At 41.5% G+C, this 16,982-nt stretch overlaps 1 protein-coding gene across 2 annotated transcripts in view; it reads right to left on the reverse strand.

Annotated features, from left to right (window-relative positions):
* The window catches only part of CHL1 (cell adhesion molecule L1 like), an 82,220-nt gene that overhangs the window by 46,627 nt on the left and 18,611 nt on the right, over positions 1 to 16,982 (reverse strand). For both annotated transcript variants that reach the window (XM_035546875.1, XM_035546877.1), the window contains exons 2-4: positions 7,710 to 7,899; positions 5,459 to 5,564; positions 3,828 to 4,018 (exon numbers count right to left, since the gene is read on the reverse strand). In XM_035546875.1, coding sequence (XP_035402768.1) covers positions 3,828 to 4,018; positions 5,459 to 5,564; positions 7,710 to 7,800 — 388 coding nt within the window. In that variant the 5' untranslated portion in view covers positions 7,801 to 7,899. The remainder of the gene's footprint in view (positions 1 to 3,827; positions 4,019 to 5,458; positions 5,565 to 7,709; positions 7,900 to 16,982) is intronic.

Below are 16,982 nucleotides of genomic sequence, written 5' to 3' on the forward strand. Positions count from 1 at the left end.
TTTACACTACAGTTAATTAAAAAAGTTGAAACCCTACTTTTTCTCCTTTTTCTGGCATTGGACCTACTCAGTAATTCAAGCAATAGATTCCCTAAATACAGGAGGAGGGGAGCTGAAGTCTGTGTTCTCACCATTTAAATTCATTTTCTTTCTGCATGTATCTAGTAACAATCTGGACTTTGTAAATCTTGACAATCTTGATACCCCATTTTTCCCCACTCTTCTTAATGTCATCGTGTAGGGGAGGTGTGGTGCTTTCATTATGTTGGTGACATTTAGTGATCATTTCTGCTGACATTTCTATTGCTTTCTTGGAATGATTACTGTGAGTAAACAGTCTTTTGTTCTCCTTTTCAGCAGCAACCTCACTTTCCTTACAGACCCAGTATTCTACTTCTGTGCAGTGGAAATGTTATTTATGAAAAAACTAACCTAGTCTGACTTGCTGGGTTTTTCTTCACTTCTTTGGCATAGTGACTTGCCAAGTAGCTTAAATTTTACTTGAATACAGCTGGCAAGGCACTGCAACCTCTGCATCATTATCATGAATGCATGTAGTGATCTCACATGTACCAGTCTCCACTTCAAAACTTGTGGGTGAATAGAGGTAATTTTTCCCAAACTCTTCTTTGTCTGATTGCTTAATTTACAGCAGTTCTGTGCACCAGCAGATCTCTTTCACTCGAGCAGAGCTGTAGACTATCCAGCACTTTAGAAAATGAAAGGTGTCTTCTGTTCTCCCTGAATCCTGATTTAATTTGCAGTGTCTACATTGCACAGTCAAATGAAAGAATTAATGGCAGAGAGTATGAATAAAAGGAAACGTGCCTTAAAAGGTGTGGGGGTTGGTTAAATACCTTTAATATATTACCTGCACAATCTATTTATTTTCTGGATTTAGAACTTTGCATGTGGTAGCACTGAAAATCCTCTCATATTCATTAACAAACATGTTTGGAACTTCTCAATTTGTTGCATCCTACCTCCAGTATATTTAATATCTATTTAAGCTGGTATAGACAATTTTTTATTAGAAGGAAAAATTATCTGCCCTAGGTACAGATTCAGCAGTCCCAGATACAAACATCAACCAGTTCCTGTTTTCCCTTTTTAAGCATCTGGTGTGGTCTGATAGCAACGGAGCCCTGGGCTGTCAGTGCTGCTGCTGGAGGTGACATACCTCCACTGAAACATGACAAGGAGGTCTTTAACTCTTCTGACAATTAATGAGTCTGAGACACTTTGCTTAATATAAGAAGCATTAACCCCGTTGCCCTGGCCAGGCTCCAAAGTAAATAATTATGTCCTGTCCAAAGCTCTGAGTGTCTGCATTGCTCTCCTGATCCTGCCTGAAAATCCAGTTGTCATCTGGTACATAGCTGCATTGTCCTACCTGTGGAGACAACGTAGATCACTAGTTCAGTAAACTTTAACCTACTGTCCTAAGCCTTGTGCAGCTCTCTTCTGCACCAGGAATGCTAGTCCTTTAAAGCAACTGCAAGTTAGTGGAGACAAAACAATACAGCAATATACATACTCTTAATAATTCCTTACCAAATGTCAAGCATTAGGCAATACTATGCAACACAGTGCAACATGAAATAAACTTCCCAAGGAAAAAAAAAAAAAAAGAACACATTAAACCATCTAAAATGAAAATAAATCCTACCTTTCATGCTCACAACAATACATTTACACATTATGCTTAGCAGCCCTCCCACAGGAACAATCCCAGCCCCTGCAATGTTTTTTACTTTCAGCACGACCACAGTGCCACCACTCCCCCCTGCCTGGCTATGCCTAGAGTACTTCTCAAAATTATTTACAATGACAAAAACATGCTATAAATGATTATGCATGTTTCTTATAGCCCGTTTCATCTGAGCTGAGTTGCTAGACATAGGCTTTTATAGCCAGGTGGCCATCTGTCACTGCAAAGCATGAGAAGGCAGTGGAAATGCGTCCCTGTGTGGGCACACCAACTCCACATGAGCCTGGTGCTTTCAGATCCTTTGGTACCAACATGTTGTAGGAACTTGGAAATGTGTGATCAGTGGGAGACTGAAAAAAAACCTCCCCTGCATCGTTGGTTCTCTCTCACACACCTACACCACATATCTACTTTTATGTGCTTACCCTGCTTCATCACATAGACACTGAAATTTCTTGTCCCTTCTACTCCACTGAGAAAGTACTGCCTTAAATTTTTCTCTTCTAATTTCATGAATTTCTATCCAGAATTTATGACCAATTGTGTCTTTATTGTCCTCCACTACTCCCAAAATACAAGTGATCAAATTTCTTGGTACAAAGCCATTGTAACCATATTGTCCTAACCAATGCCCAGCAAGATGACCTTAAACTTTTTACCAGTAAATTTCATCCCACTTCCATAACCCCAGTCCTGAAAGTCACCCAAATTCCCCTTTGCCTTCTATGCTAACGATGGAAGGACACATTTCTGTGATCAGTAATTTTAACTACTATATTTTTGAGATAATTTCCCATTCACTTCCAGGACTTTAATATTCTCCCCTTAAGTATTTACACCATACCCTGAATGCTACTGACATCGGACTAATGAACTTACAGTTGATTAGATCACTTTCCCCTGAGTTTTCAAACATTTGCATCGCCTGCTGTTTTGCAGTAATATGCCATTATTTCTCCCATCCTCCCCCCGAGCTCCTGATTTCATGTTCCTTGTACTGAGATGGAGGCCATACTGTCTTCCCAATTTCTGGTCACTCAGTCATGGTTGCCAAGCTGAAATATTATAGTCTTATGACTCTTAGCAGCTTTTGCTTTCCAATAAACATTTGGAAAGTAAAAACGTCACACGGTTCCTAATTCTTTATCAAACACATTTCTCTAGTATTAGAAAGATGACTTCAACTCAGAAATTTCCCCCAAATTTCTTTCCTCAATGAGATTTAATTCCAACCAGTTTTGTTTTCACTGACAATGACTTCCTATTCCTTTATTGTTCACTGTTTTTAATTTTTAATGCATTCTTTTCACGATTTCATGATTTATGCCATTCTTTCTTTCTTTCTTCCTTTGTCCCTACTTGTTTTCTCTCACCAAATATTTTAATTTCTATATATTGATGATGTGCTGGCATCAGATCACACACAAATATTGTCTGGCTAGATTAGGTAGAGAATTTATCAGACTACAATTCTCATGAATATTTATGCTTTCTTCTTTACAGCAAGAGCAAAGTATTACATGTGGAAGCATCACAAGAGGAAGTAGAGGCTTTAAGTAAATACAAACTAGAAAAGAATTCTTATGGGTTTTATGGAACAGGCAAAGCAAGTGCTTTATAAAAGCTTTTAAATAGCCAAGTCAAAGCAAATAATTATTTTGTCACTGAACACCCAGTTCTCCTGAGATGGCTATTAAAAAGTTTATGCTAATTTACCCATTAACCCATCCTCTAGAAGCAAACTGTGGTAGAAGATACTCAGAAAGCAGAAGTAAACAATAAATGTTTTCCAAATTAATAGATCTGGGAAAACATACACAATTTACTTAGTTGCTTTTGTGTTCAATAAAGGTAGTAAGGAGCATCGGTATCAGCATTTGAAAACCTGCAAGACCAGTGTTATTGTCTGAACTCCTGCATTCAGATTTTGTCATTCAGATTTCTGGCCTCAAAAACTGGAATGAAATAAAATTATTACAGGGAGGACAAAGTTTTCCTTCCAGTATTCATTGAATTACAAACCATACACGTTTTGCTATATATTGCATTGGTAACTGGTCCTTCCCATAGTTTTTAATCTTAAAAAGCATAATGAAAGTAAAGCAAAAGCCCTTACTTGGAACAATTAGTTCAATTTCTTCTGACATGGCAGTTCCGAGCACGTTGGATGCATAACAACGATATTTCCCTTGAAAATTGGTGATGATTCCATGGTTCTGAATCACAAATGTCCCAGAGTTGTTGAATGTAATTATCCTTGGATCAGACAATAAATTGAATGGTTTTCCATCCTTAGTCCAGTTGAAGCTGAAAAATAATACAAGTGTCACAAAGGACCAGTCACGGTAGAGTGCACTACAGTACAAAGCCACTGGTAAATATCATTCCAACACTGCAGTGTCAAAACAAAAGAAAAAAGCTTGAAATAAAAGGAGGTGGATGGTAAAATGAACTCAGTGCTGCCATAGCTTGTGCAAGCTATTGGGCGTGTCTCTGTTATTGGACACTTTACTTTTGGGTAACTGATTGTGACATGAAATAAGAATAGAGAGCTTAAGGCAAGGACAATAAATGAGAGATGCTATCTGTGAAAGCAAGAGCCACACTGTGGAAGGAAGTATAGGTCTGCAAAAACAAACAAAAAACACAATACAACACCAAATAAAACAACTCTATCTGTAGGATAGTTGGAACTTTTGGCTGGCATATGTAGTAGCTCTTCTCACCATCTACAGGAGGTACCATCACCAAACCCAGGAGAAATTGAGGAGACTACTGAGTTTCTCCTGGTTTTGACATCGAACACACAGTTTTGTTGCTACTGGGGTGTGATTTTGATGAATGCCTAAGTATTGATCACAGCTGATGTATCTCAAAGTCTCAGGTAGCTTGAATGTGGGCTAAAACTGATGGGCTAAACTGATTCAGAATCTGAGACAGCTGGAAATTACAGTATAATAAGCATTTAGTGAAATGTATGTTTGTCAACATTTTTCAGTGTTTAAAAATAGCAACTTAATGCCAACAGAAATGTATATTTTGGCTCTTCAGCAGTACTGGCAATAATGCCTTGCTACATTGCAGAGAGGAATATGGGGTCCTAATGCCTGGTCAACTCTATCACATATATTTAAATACACTGGAGAACTTTTCACTGATCCACTGACAAACAGTCAAAGGAAAAGGAAATGAAGAAAAATTGTTAAGATACAAATCTCCAATCAGAAAGAAAAGAAAAAAAAAGAGGAGGGGAAGGATTAAACAGCAAAAATTACATGCGAACCAGTTGTTAATTTAGCCCATACACCACTCAGTAGTGAAAGTCTCAGGAGGAGCTTTCATTATGTTATTTTTATGTTTTTGTTAATCACAAAACATATTTGGTATTTTTAGGGTTGCTGTGGAAAAGGCAGAAGAGCCACTGCACACCACTTGTCTTCTGCAGCATAGCCCAGCCCAGGCCATGAGTATCATGGGGTGAATTTGGCCTGTGCTGGAGAAGTGAAACACCACCTAACAAGAAAAAGGCATGTTAATATCTAATCATGTAGTGAGTGAAAGAAGAAAAAAAAAAAAAAAAGGCTGAATGGTCTAAATGTAAACACAAAGTTTAACCTCGCCTTGCAATTACGAGCTGGTTCCTGTACACCAGCTGTTCCTTTCCTCCTCAGAAAAGGAATAATGTTTGGCAAAGGCTAAAAGCAAACCCAATTTCTACTTGGTTCTCCAAGTGAAAGCAGTACTTACGTGGGCTGTGGATTTCCTCTAGCTTCACATTTAATTGTAAAGTCCTCATCGAAAGGGTAGGCAACCTGGGTGTGAGATTGCTCCGTGATTGTTGGAAGCTGTGCAACTGAACACAAAGAGGCAGCAGATTAAAACCCCTTTCAAACAAAACTGCTGAAGGCCTTTCTCTGAAAGGTACAATGTCAGAATTGCCTTACTGCTGCAAAGACTGAGGCTTGCTTTAAGTAAAGGATGATCATCATCATCTTCCTGGCTTGACAGTGGTTGACAGCACTCTGCTCCCAAAACTGCACACTTTCATGCCTCGGCCGCATGAGCTGGAGCACTGACTGCACTTGGCCATGCCCTCAGTGAGCACTGCTGGTGTCTGCTTCCACGTATAACCATCCCATCCAAACAGAGAAGAGTTTGGGCCATGCTAATGCCAAATCCAAAGCCAGAGCAGAGCTGGAGAGCAGGGCTACAGCAGGACTGACCTTTCAATAACCAGCTGCATGCCTGACGGTGCAGCTCCCAACATGTACCACACACTTGTTTATAAACACAGCAACTCAACAGCCTGTGGCTTTCACCATATGGAAACTTGTTTCAGTAAGAAATTATGAGGCAGAACTCACCCCAAAAATATCCCCCATGAAATAAGCCCACATGTGTATGAATATCTTGGTTGCCAGAGCACTACCTTGCCTCATGTTTATTCCATGGTGAAGTTAATAGCCGGCTTTGTAATACACAGACTTACAGACACAGATACACACACATGAAGTAGCAAACTTGTCTCCATCCTGGATAAAATTACAAGGAAATCTATTGATAAAATTACAAGGAAATCTATTGGCTGCACAGACGACCTAATGCACCCTCCAGAGCAGACGAGCCACTAGCAGTACCGCAGTTATGCAGTGATGTTTCACTAACTTTTCTTTTCCTAAGGAAATTAAAGTGTTGCAAATGTCTGTGTAACAGAGCTGCAGAAAGGAGGATGCACCCTGCTGTGGAGCAGGGGATAATAGGATCATCATATTGTTATAGGCAACCGGGAAGAAAATTAACATCTTTGGTTTCTCTTTTAAGCCCAAGAAGCTCAAAGCTGAAGCAAACCAGGGTATCATACCATACTGTGTGGTCTCAAAGCCAAGCACTTCCAAGCCCACCAGCTCCACTGATCAGACATAATTCCTTTTTATTAAAACATAAAGTGCTTCATTAAAGTACATTGAGGGCTCAATGGCTCCCCCGTGTAGGTACTTAAGGACAGTGGTTGCCCAGACAGTTTGTCCTGCGCTTTGCAGTCCCAGCTCCACTTCTGCTCTACTGAAACACTGGGAGCCACTGTGGTACCTTCCTTCAAAACACTTCCATCTCCTTCACTGGAGTTTGGGTAGCTTTAGGAAAATATGCTAGAAACCTGCTTGATCATCATCTCCTTTGCAGCCATGGATCCCGGCAGCAAACAGCCCGTGGCAGGCCCACGCAACGCCCTGCAGAGGGCCCATGTCCTGCTCTGAGGCCGCAGCACCTAAACTCCTGCAAAAAGCCTACATTTCCTTCTCCCTCAGCATGCTTCATCCAAAACCCAGTACTGCTGAGTTTTGTTGTACCCCAAAGCAAACTGTAATCTGTAATCCTTCTGGTTCCCCCGGGCTTTGGCATCCACAGGCTTTCACAGGGTTGTCCCATACGAGCCTCGTCCCATATTTCCCGTGTACTGAACACATAACAGCCATGTAAAACAGGCAGTTTGAATGCTTCCCTGTCAGAGATGGATAAAGCCAGTGCTCCCCAGGGTGGTACGTGAGGCATAGGAAATTCTTCTCTGGGGACTAATGTACTCTCTGAGACATACACCTGCTCCTTCTTCAGGCTGAGATGGCAGGTTGTGAGACAAGTAAATAAGGCTGCGTGTACATCATCCAAGCTTCAGGGAGATTTAGAGCCAAAATGAGGAATTTACGTGAAGGACAAAGCAGAACCCTTGGAGCTAAGCGGTGTGTTGGATCTTGAACATCAGATAGATGTTATTAGACAAGTTTACTGCTGCATTTAAACAAGTCCAAACAAAGTGTCTTACATTTTTATCACTTCTGGATTTCCCAAAGGCCATGTTCTGGCAGAATTAAATTCAAAATAAAACAACTGAAAAGTAGGACTTAATATTTTTTTTTCTTCAGGGAAAGGTAAAAATGAAAAAAAAAAAAAAAAGGATACCAAAACACAACAGCAAAGTGTTCAGTAAATAGCTACAACTCACCTGATAATGGTATTTCAATAGCTGCTGCCAAACTCAGTACAAAGAAAAACAGGCATATGGTGATCCTTTTTGTGTGTAATAGCATCTCCATCACTCTTCTGTAAACAAGGAGTCCAAACAGAATGAGAGATACCTTATGCTTCCTCTCACCATCAATTCAAATCAGATGTAAGTATGGGAAATTGGACGTCTAGCAAGGAGAAGAAAGAGCCATATTAGCTTGCAATATTAACTTGGTTCTAATGAGGTTACTAAAGTAAAGCAATGCTTCAGGATTTGCAGCTAAATTGCACAAAGTGGTACAGTTTCCTCTCTTCTCCCCCGACCCCTTGGCTTTGGGAAGGCTCTACATTAAACCTCTAACAAAAAATACTTGCAAAAAAAGTACATATCAATTATAGCACAGAACTATAATTATTTTTTGCTTTGCAATTAAAAGCAGGGATGGCTTAAAACATGGTATATTTGTAATCATTCCAGTTCATAAATTTTTCTAATGAGAGTTGTGCAAGTTGGAAAGTAATGTAACAGACCTAATGAGAGAAATTTAGTACTTTAATGACCTTACTCATAAATCTCATATGTCTTTTATCTTTCATTTATGTCTAAAAAAGGAGGCTTAATCCAATTTAGTTCATTAATAAGGACCAGAATATGAAACCTCCGCTTTTACTCCATAATCCCAGAACTACTGCAGGTAGGTTTTACACAATCCATTGTACATCATTAGGCTCTGCATTACAAGGCAAAAATGCCGGGCACCAGCCAAAGGAGAAAAATTTCAGCTCTAATTAGTGTTTAAGTGCAACTCACAGAGGAGTAAAGGAGAGAGAGCCCTAGAAATGTAGGTGCATGGAGAGTTTCAGTTATCAGCACCATTTGCAATATCTCAGTGAAATATTAATGAGCGCATGGTATGTTTTGTATCTGCTAACTCATAGCACTTACAGGACATGCGTCATGAAAAATTTAGACTTCAGCTGTCAGGATAATTTTGCAGGAGCAGTTTCTGAGACAGGGCTGCTACGATGCAGGGACCACCCGATGCATCAGCTGCACAGCCCCTTCAGCTTGTTCAAGCCAGGGCCCTACAAAGCACAGAGCTGAGATTTCCTTCACCCAGCACATTCCCTCTCATGTCAGCTCTCCTTTCTGCAAAGGTGCTACCAGGATAACTTTTATTCCTTCAACCTTCCTGGAAATCAACATCTTTGAGACCAAAATCCCAGGTTTAAGATTGAAATTGGCCAACGAGAGGACAACAGACAGACATGATAATCCCATAAGCCTCATTTGTGTAGAAATGAGGCTTAAAAACAGATGTCTTATAAGTATCTTAGGCACCAAGCATTCGCTAGTGGAAGAAGCTGCTGACCTGCTCAGTGCCTCGCCGGGCAGAGGGGAAAAGCACAGACAGGGACACGGGGACAGGGACCCACTAGGTGCAGCTAAGGCAGCACCCAGCAGCAGCAGCAGCACACTCTGGTTTGTGGCATTAGAAATTTCCTTTGGCATGATTCCTCCCAGCCCTGACTTGCGAGGAAGAGGCCCTTCCAAAGCTCTGTTACTGCAGCCCAGTGTGTGGTGGGCACACGTGGCCTGGAGGCACCCTGATCCCCCAGGTGCCGATACCTGACAGCTGCGCAGCCTCGGCCTGTGTGGGATTTCCTGGTGCTCACGGACCCTCAGGTCCAGATCCACCCCCGTCATTCACAGTGACACAGAAGCTCTGACAGCAATCCCCCAGCCACACAGCTGCAGTTTCTGTTCACAGAAGTCCGACCAGGCTTGCTGCTCCCAAGTGGAGCACTGATGGCAGCAAGGCCCTCTTCTTCCCTCACATGCTGAGGGTGCTCTGGGGCATAGAGCAGCGGCCACTGACATTGCAGAAGGCAGGCGGTTTGCTATGGCTGCAGACTGAGGAGGAGGAGGGAGTTTCCTTTTACATGAATGGCACAAAGCGTTATGCAGCTACAGATTAAACTCAAGATAAAAAAAAATGATGGCCCTCAGCGGACGGACAGGTGGAGACATCCCTCATCAAGCCAGTAACCTCAGTTAGGGTGACATGCAGGCAGGGCCGGCAGGCACCATGTGCTTTGTACGACAGTCATGGTTTGGCTCTCCCACCAAGCCTCAAGCCCACAGCTCAGATGAAATTGCCAATTCCCTCACCCACTCACAGACCTTCCCCCCCCATATCCAGCACCCAAACACCCCCTCAGCCCCTTCCCAAATCACCAACCCCGGCCATCTCCCAGGCTCCCCCATCCATCCCAGCCTCGAGCGCTGCCACGTACCCAAACAGGCAGCATGATGCTTCGCTCCTATGATGATTAAAACCCAAACCAAAATTTCTCATCTCGTGCCAGTTCCTAGCAAATGAACAATTTAACTGCTTAAGCAACTTGGAGAAATAAATGAGGTAGCTGCACAAGAACTTGGCAGCAAGGGGCAGGTTTCGGTCTCAGTAGTGCCAAAGCACAGCACTCTCCTGGGGGCCAGTGTGAGCCAGATAAAAACCTGCAAAATCTTGACCTTGGTAAAAACAACTGCTCTGCTCTGCAGGAAGCTGGAACAGCCCCGCAGCTTGAGTTGGATACCTGTTTTTTTTCCCAGGAATCCCAAATTCTCCTTTGTTCTCCCTAGGAGTTAGCTGCAGCATCCCTTGCACTGGGGTGGCAAAAGCTGATGGGAGAAAACCTTTCCTCAGCACAATGAACAAGAACGCTGCAAGAAACGTTACATTTCTGATCCCTTCTCCTCCTTTTTCCTTTTCCCCTTCCTCCCTATGTTTCCCTCTTCTGTCAGCCTCAGGCTTAACTCAAGTAATTTGAATTCACTGCATATACTTATCTGTAGTTCCTTACCTGCAATTCATTATTTACTGTGCTGTTTGGTTAACAGTAAATACTGATTGCTCTAAGGACAGCTCATTTGTTTGTTTAATGAGCTGCCTTTTACTTACAGTGAACGAATCTTTCAAAATATCAGTATTTCTAAGGAATGATGCCGTTCCAGATTACATTATTGTATACCATTGCTCCCAGAAACATGCAATATAAATATTGGACAACTAAACAGCAAAAGTAAATAAATAAATAAATAAATCCCATTTATCTCATAAACCTAGTGAACAATTTTCCCTACATGTAATTACTGCATTAAAATTGCTCATAAACAGTAGCAGAATGACAGCCAAAATTCCCAGATTAGAGGTCTAGTGCTTCCAAGAGAAATTACATTGTACTATTAAAAAAGGCATCAATCTCAGCTATTTGTTTCCCTCTTAAAATATGCACGATTTGGTTGCTGTGTAAGTTCTGTAGAGTGCAAATATTAATGAAAGTACTGAATCCCCACAGCTTAATATTTGGTACATTTCTGAAGTGACCTTTTCATTAGCTAGAATCAGATTTAATTTCTCAGTGACATATATATTACAAGATTATTAAATAAAAGCTGTTGGTAATTAGAAGTTACAGCCTTCAGGGGTGGCCCCAGTCACAGAACAGCAGAACAAAACTCGGGAAAAAAAAATATATATATATATATACACACACATATAAATGTTTCCTGGTATGAGAAATGAAAATTTGGTTATTTAATTAGACCATATGTTGCAAGATAAGTGTCTGTATAGCACAGGAGTTTAATTAAGTACGCTAATTCTTGGATACAGTCACAGATAAAAAAAGAATCCCAGCCTGAGTGACAGACTTCCCCCACCTCAGAAGACCAGCAGCTTCTCTAGCTTCCGATTTTCTTTATCGCCTCCCACCAGGTTGGCAAAGCCACCCTCTGGCATCCAGAGCACTGACTAAATCCCACTGGCTGGAAGAACACACCTCTGCGCTCTCCCATGCCCTGAGTAATAAAACCTTCCTGCTTCGCTAGTTAGCTGAGACGGGCTGATATTTATGCTAGTGAAACCTTAAATGTAATGCTACGACTGCAGCGTTTATGCTGCTATAGCGCTTTTTATTTCCCTGAAACACAACAAAACAAACAAAACACAACGAAACACAACACCGCCTGCAGACTCATTCATACGTCTGGATATATTTGGAAAGGATGAGGAGGAATATTCATAAGGACCCATCCTTTCACTTCAGGTGTCAATGTTATACACGGCTTTTCTCCTAAAAGCTTTTGGATGTCTCAGTGCATGTAGCAGTGAGAAGACAACCTTCACCTGACTCCATCCCAGTAGCTTATTTTTGGAAGTTGTTACTCCTCAGGAAAGTAGTCCATGATGCAAATTCTGGAGGTGATTAAAGTAATCATCCAAATCAGAAAGGGTCTTCCTGCTGTGGTAAAATATTTCCCAAGCAGGTACTAGGCTGTAGCATATAGACATGAAGACTTTTTTTAGATGCAACCTCACTCCCAGGAGGTTTAGTGAGAGGAGCCTGGGCATTATTTATCTTGCCAAGGACTTTATGAACATTATTGGACAGCACAGGTAAAGTACTAGCTTTTATTGCACTTAGACAATGTCTCAACTTTATTTTAGAAAAAGCGTTTTGAACATGATTTCAGCTTTTGTGCCTTCCCAATTTTGGAATCTATTAGTCTTTAGATCTTTCAACCACCCAAAATGAAAACTAAAATGTGACGGAATGCATATAAAGATTAAAGAAATATGCACGCAAGGCTGTGAAACGTTTTACAGCAGGACAAGCAGGAGAAACACCGTTGATTTAAGAACCACTGTAAGTAGTACCACAAATTTCCCTGGGACAAAGCTTTAGGAAACAAGTAGGGGTGTGGGGAGCCTGGCTCACCAGGTGCTGTTTAGCTGGAGGAGAAGCCAGGCAGTGGCTGGGAGCGCCAGACGTGATCTCACCGGCAAGGTGAGGCTGGGAAATGCCGCACATGAGCATCTCCTGTCCCACCGCCTCCCCACAGGGGACCATTTTTGCACATTCCCTGTCTACTCCCAGCTGTTTCCAGCAAAATCCTAAAATGCTATCCTCCCAAAGTCTCCGCACAACACACCCTATGCTTGCAAGCCATTTACAAGCTGGCTGTGAATGGTTAATGCTTTCTCTTGGTCATCACTCTGTCTTTATAATTGCCCAGCATCTGACAGCTCTGATTTAATTTGTTTCGTACACCTAGCAGCTGAAGAGCTGTACTGCTAAATCATCAAGTACAGGCATCATATTTCTTAAGGCCTTACACATCTTATACACGCACACAACGACTGGAAACTACAGAAATGGGGCTTCTAACCAGTACATGTGGTCTGCTTGTTGGTAACTGCTTGTCAATGCAAAGCCTCACTTCTAGGATCTAGAGGTGTCTGTGAATGTGAGATCTTCAGGCTTTTCTAAAAAAATAAAATAAAATAAAAAATGATTCCCTATTGCCATTTCACCAATGTGATTCATGTAACTTAGGATTATCTGAATAAATTTTTGCTTGCATTTCCATTGTGCTCTTTGGATGGCTCCCTTCAAGTCTGTATGAGTTTGGTTTTACAACCAGCGTGGAACTGGGCAATACATGGTATTTGAACTGAATAAATAATACATCAGTACCCATTTAGGTCTAGCTGCTGAACCCACCTAACGGTGACTGAACGCGACCTGGCCCTGCAGAGGATCATTTGTAAACTTAAGCTGAGCAACCTTAAATAAAACTCCCCACCCCTGTATCTGCTCTCCGTGAAAATTGTGTAAGCAAGCTTAAGACCCAGAACATTTAATAAAACAACAGAATTGATACAAATTACACAAAAGCTGAAAACAAAGTTCCCGTCTGAAGCTGAGGATATTCATGACAAAACCTACTCGGAAGTTGGCTGCCCTGCGAGGCCTGGGGGAGCAATAAAGGCTCAAAAACAAATGAACAAACAAACAAACAAACAAAACCCACAGAGTGAAAATCAATGTCTAGCTTAGCTTACTCATAAGCAAAGAAATAAGTATTAACTGTGAACAGTATGTTGTTTATGCTAAATACATCATTAAACTTTAGTTATAGCATCATGGACACAGCACATATAAGTAAGTCGAGATAACTGCTGGCGGGGTCATTCCTACAATTAGGTGCGTACAAACCTAAATGCCCCATAGCCAAATGCTACCATTATGGATGTTCTTAAATATGTGAATAAATACAAGCATGTGCACTGACTTATGGAGAGTGGTGGCGTTCACCACTGAGCCGAACTCAGGTGACTCCAAGGCCTGATCCTGCTGATGGGACCACATGGGTCAGCAGCAGCACTGCAGAGCACTGCTCCCCAGGAGCATGCATCCTGCTGCTTCCTACAGCTGTGGAATGACCTTCTGAGACAGGTGGTGCACCTAAACTTTTGTCCATAACAGCTACTAATGGGTGTATCTTCCACAAATTTAAGTACCTTTTTCTTTTTTCTTAAATGATGATGTATTTTGATCCCCATCACCTGAGACAATGAGTCTCTCATTCTGGGCTCTTTCCCCAGTTCATTTTCAAAGTGGGTCACCTGGTTCGCTCTATGTGAATTGCCACGCGTAGTTTTTAGGAGCCTTGGGGACCAGCCAGGAGCATGAGGACAAGGGACTATTGCTGTCTCACGCTCACATCTTCCCATCCTCTAACATCAGCAACCAGGACATGCAACACAGACTTTTATGGCCTGACATAAAAACATTCCTCTTGTGGGCTACAGAATAGCCCTCATTATTTTACGCACTTAGAGCCAAGAAAACACAGAAAATTAACGGTTATGAGTTGAGGGACCCAGAGGGGCCGGGCAGAGCTGAATGGGGACCTGCACGCAATGTGCAGGGCAGAGGCAGCAACTCCCAGCTACAGGAGCACAGGGGCTCCCTGTAACAGGTGTGTCTATAGGGATGAATTTGGTCCTTTCCTGAGTAGGAACCCATCCGTACCTTTGCCCTTAACTCCTTCTAGCCTTCTTCTAGTTTTACTATGGCAGCAATCTCTTTATTTCAAGGGAAAATCTGGATTTAAGATAGTGTACTTGAGCTGTATATACTACATCCTGCAGCATAAATTGCTTTTTTGTAAATGCTTTACAAACTTCTAAGAGATCTACAATTATTTAATTAGCAAGTTTTTATGATATCTAAAGTTAAAATTAAATTCAAAGTATAGGATACTGTAATTTTAGACTATATTTCTCCATCGCATTATAAAGCACAGTTTACGTAATACTTGCACAAGCCATCATAAAATAATTTAAAAATATATAAAATATATAAATATATATATTTAAAATATAAAAATATAATAAATATAAAAATAAAATATAAATAAAATAAAATATAAAAATATAAAATATAAAAATAAAATATAATACAAATTAAAAATAAAATATAAAAATATAATAAAATATATAAAATATGATAAAATTATAATGGTTTTATATACGCATACATTTACAGAGGTAACAGCAGTCTAACCCCCCCCAAGTGTATCCCTTGCATCACCTTTTCCTAAAGGCATGGCCATACATTTATTCAGTAGTTGTTAACCAGTGGAATCAGCGTGCCTACTCCAGCACCAGCAGATAAAGCTGTAAGGGAGGAATGTTGTACACATGGCTTTTTCACAAGCCCACAGACACACAGTGACAGTCACTCCCCCGTGCTGGTAGCAAAACAGCAGAGATGTGAGCTTTAGGGATATAGCTGAAAGCACACCAGCTGGTTAAAAATTAAACCATAGTCTGAAGCTTTTATTATTATTATTATTTTAAACTTGAGACACAACATGTCCTAAATGACCTTACCACATTTCTGGCTGAAACTAGTTTCATATTACTCAAAATTTTCATCAGCGATTAGCATTTCAGCTCATAGGTCAAGCATGAAGCCCAAAACAAAGTACAGTAGCACCAGGGCTGAATGACTGGAAATGACGGCGTGTCAGCCGGGCACAAAGGACATAAAAGCAGGTTGCGGTCTGTTTTCAGATGAGACTGCAGAAGACAGCCTCCTCGAGTGGAGGCGATGCAAATTCTCCTGGTTTCACAATGAATTTGTGGCAAAGGCACTTCGTTCTTTCGCACGCTCATTCTCCTTGTTTCAAAGCGGAGAACAATGGGAAAGTCATGAGCTTTCTCGTGGCAATAGCAACAAATGCCTTATAGCAAAGCAACGCCTCCGGGAGGATCCCTGCCTCACCTTGAGACCCAGCTCGGGCCAGGGGCTCTACAGAGCCCTGGTGGGCTGGAGGCATGGGCAGGGTCCTGCCCCGCAGCCCCAAGGTTTAATGAGATTGCTCATTCCCCATAAAACCCGGGTAAATCGGCACATCCCTCTCCCAGTCTCCTGCTGGGAAGTTACTGGAGAAAGGCTGCACTTTATCAGGTAGTAAAAGAGGGGGGAAAATTTAGAGCACCCAGGAGCTAATGGGCTGTATGAAGAGTGTGGCATGCGCGTGGTATGGGGGCCATCCCCATGGCAGGAAAATCACCTGACGGTGACAGAAACCACTGCAGAGCGATGAGGTTCCCACCTTGTGTAGTGATTTTCACAGCATGGGTCCATGTTTACTTGAGAGTTCCCTGTGCTTGTAGCAAGGTGACAATGTGCACAGGGAAAAAAAGGTATTTAACTGCAAGTGAATTACCATAAAAACAGCAGCAAACAGCAATTATTCCTACTAGATTCATTAGGGATGAATTGTTTCTGATCCGTCCCTGACAGGTGGAACTGCACCATTCCTTCCCTTGCCCCAAGTGTGTTCCCAAGATCCCAAGAGGAGAATCCCAGCAGCTTGCACGCATCAAATCCTAAAACCAAAGGAGAACAACCACAATGATCCCTTCTGAGGCATGTGAGAAACTGACAGGATGAGTTTTTGACTGGGATCTCCAGCGAGGAAGAAGTTCATAATCTTAATGGAAGAGCCTAAGATATTCTACTAAATAGCATAATATTACAATTTATCAGGTCATCATTTTGCTTTGATGGCTTATGTTAATGGAAATGTTTTGTATCGAGGTTTTCAAGGGAACGGGGTTGCTGATAACGTGAGGATTACTTCTGGTCGTGGGCAGCAGGGACTGAAAGTTTTCTGCACTTGCTCATGCAGCGTTTCTACAGTCATACTCTACAACCAGAGGAGTTTTTAGCTGCAGCACTTGCTTCTCTCCATTAATGCCTTTGTTCAGAGTAGTGAATCAAGACATCAATCAACTAAAGTGAAGACAGTTAGCTGACAATATATTGAATGTATCTGCAGCAGCTCTGAAATAAAGGAAAGACAAATTCTGTTTCTCTTTTGGATCCATGTTCATCAGCCCTTTCA

This window comes from Cygnus atratus, chromosome 10, assembly GCF_013377495.2.
Source record: "Cygnus atratus isolate AKBS03 ecotype Queensland, Australia chromosome 10, CAtr_DNAZoo_HiC_assembly, whole genome shotgun sequence".
Taxonomy (NCBI): Eukaryota; Metazoa; Chordata; class Aves; order Anseriformes; family Anatidae; genus Cygnus; species Cygnus atratus.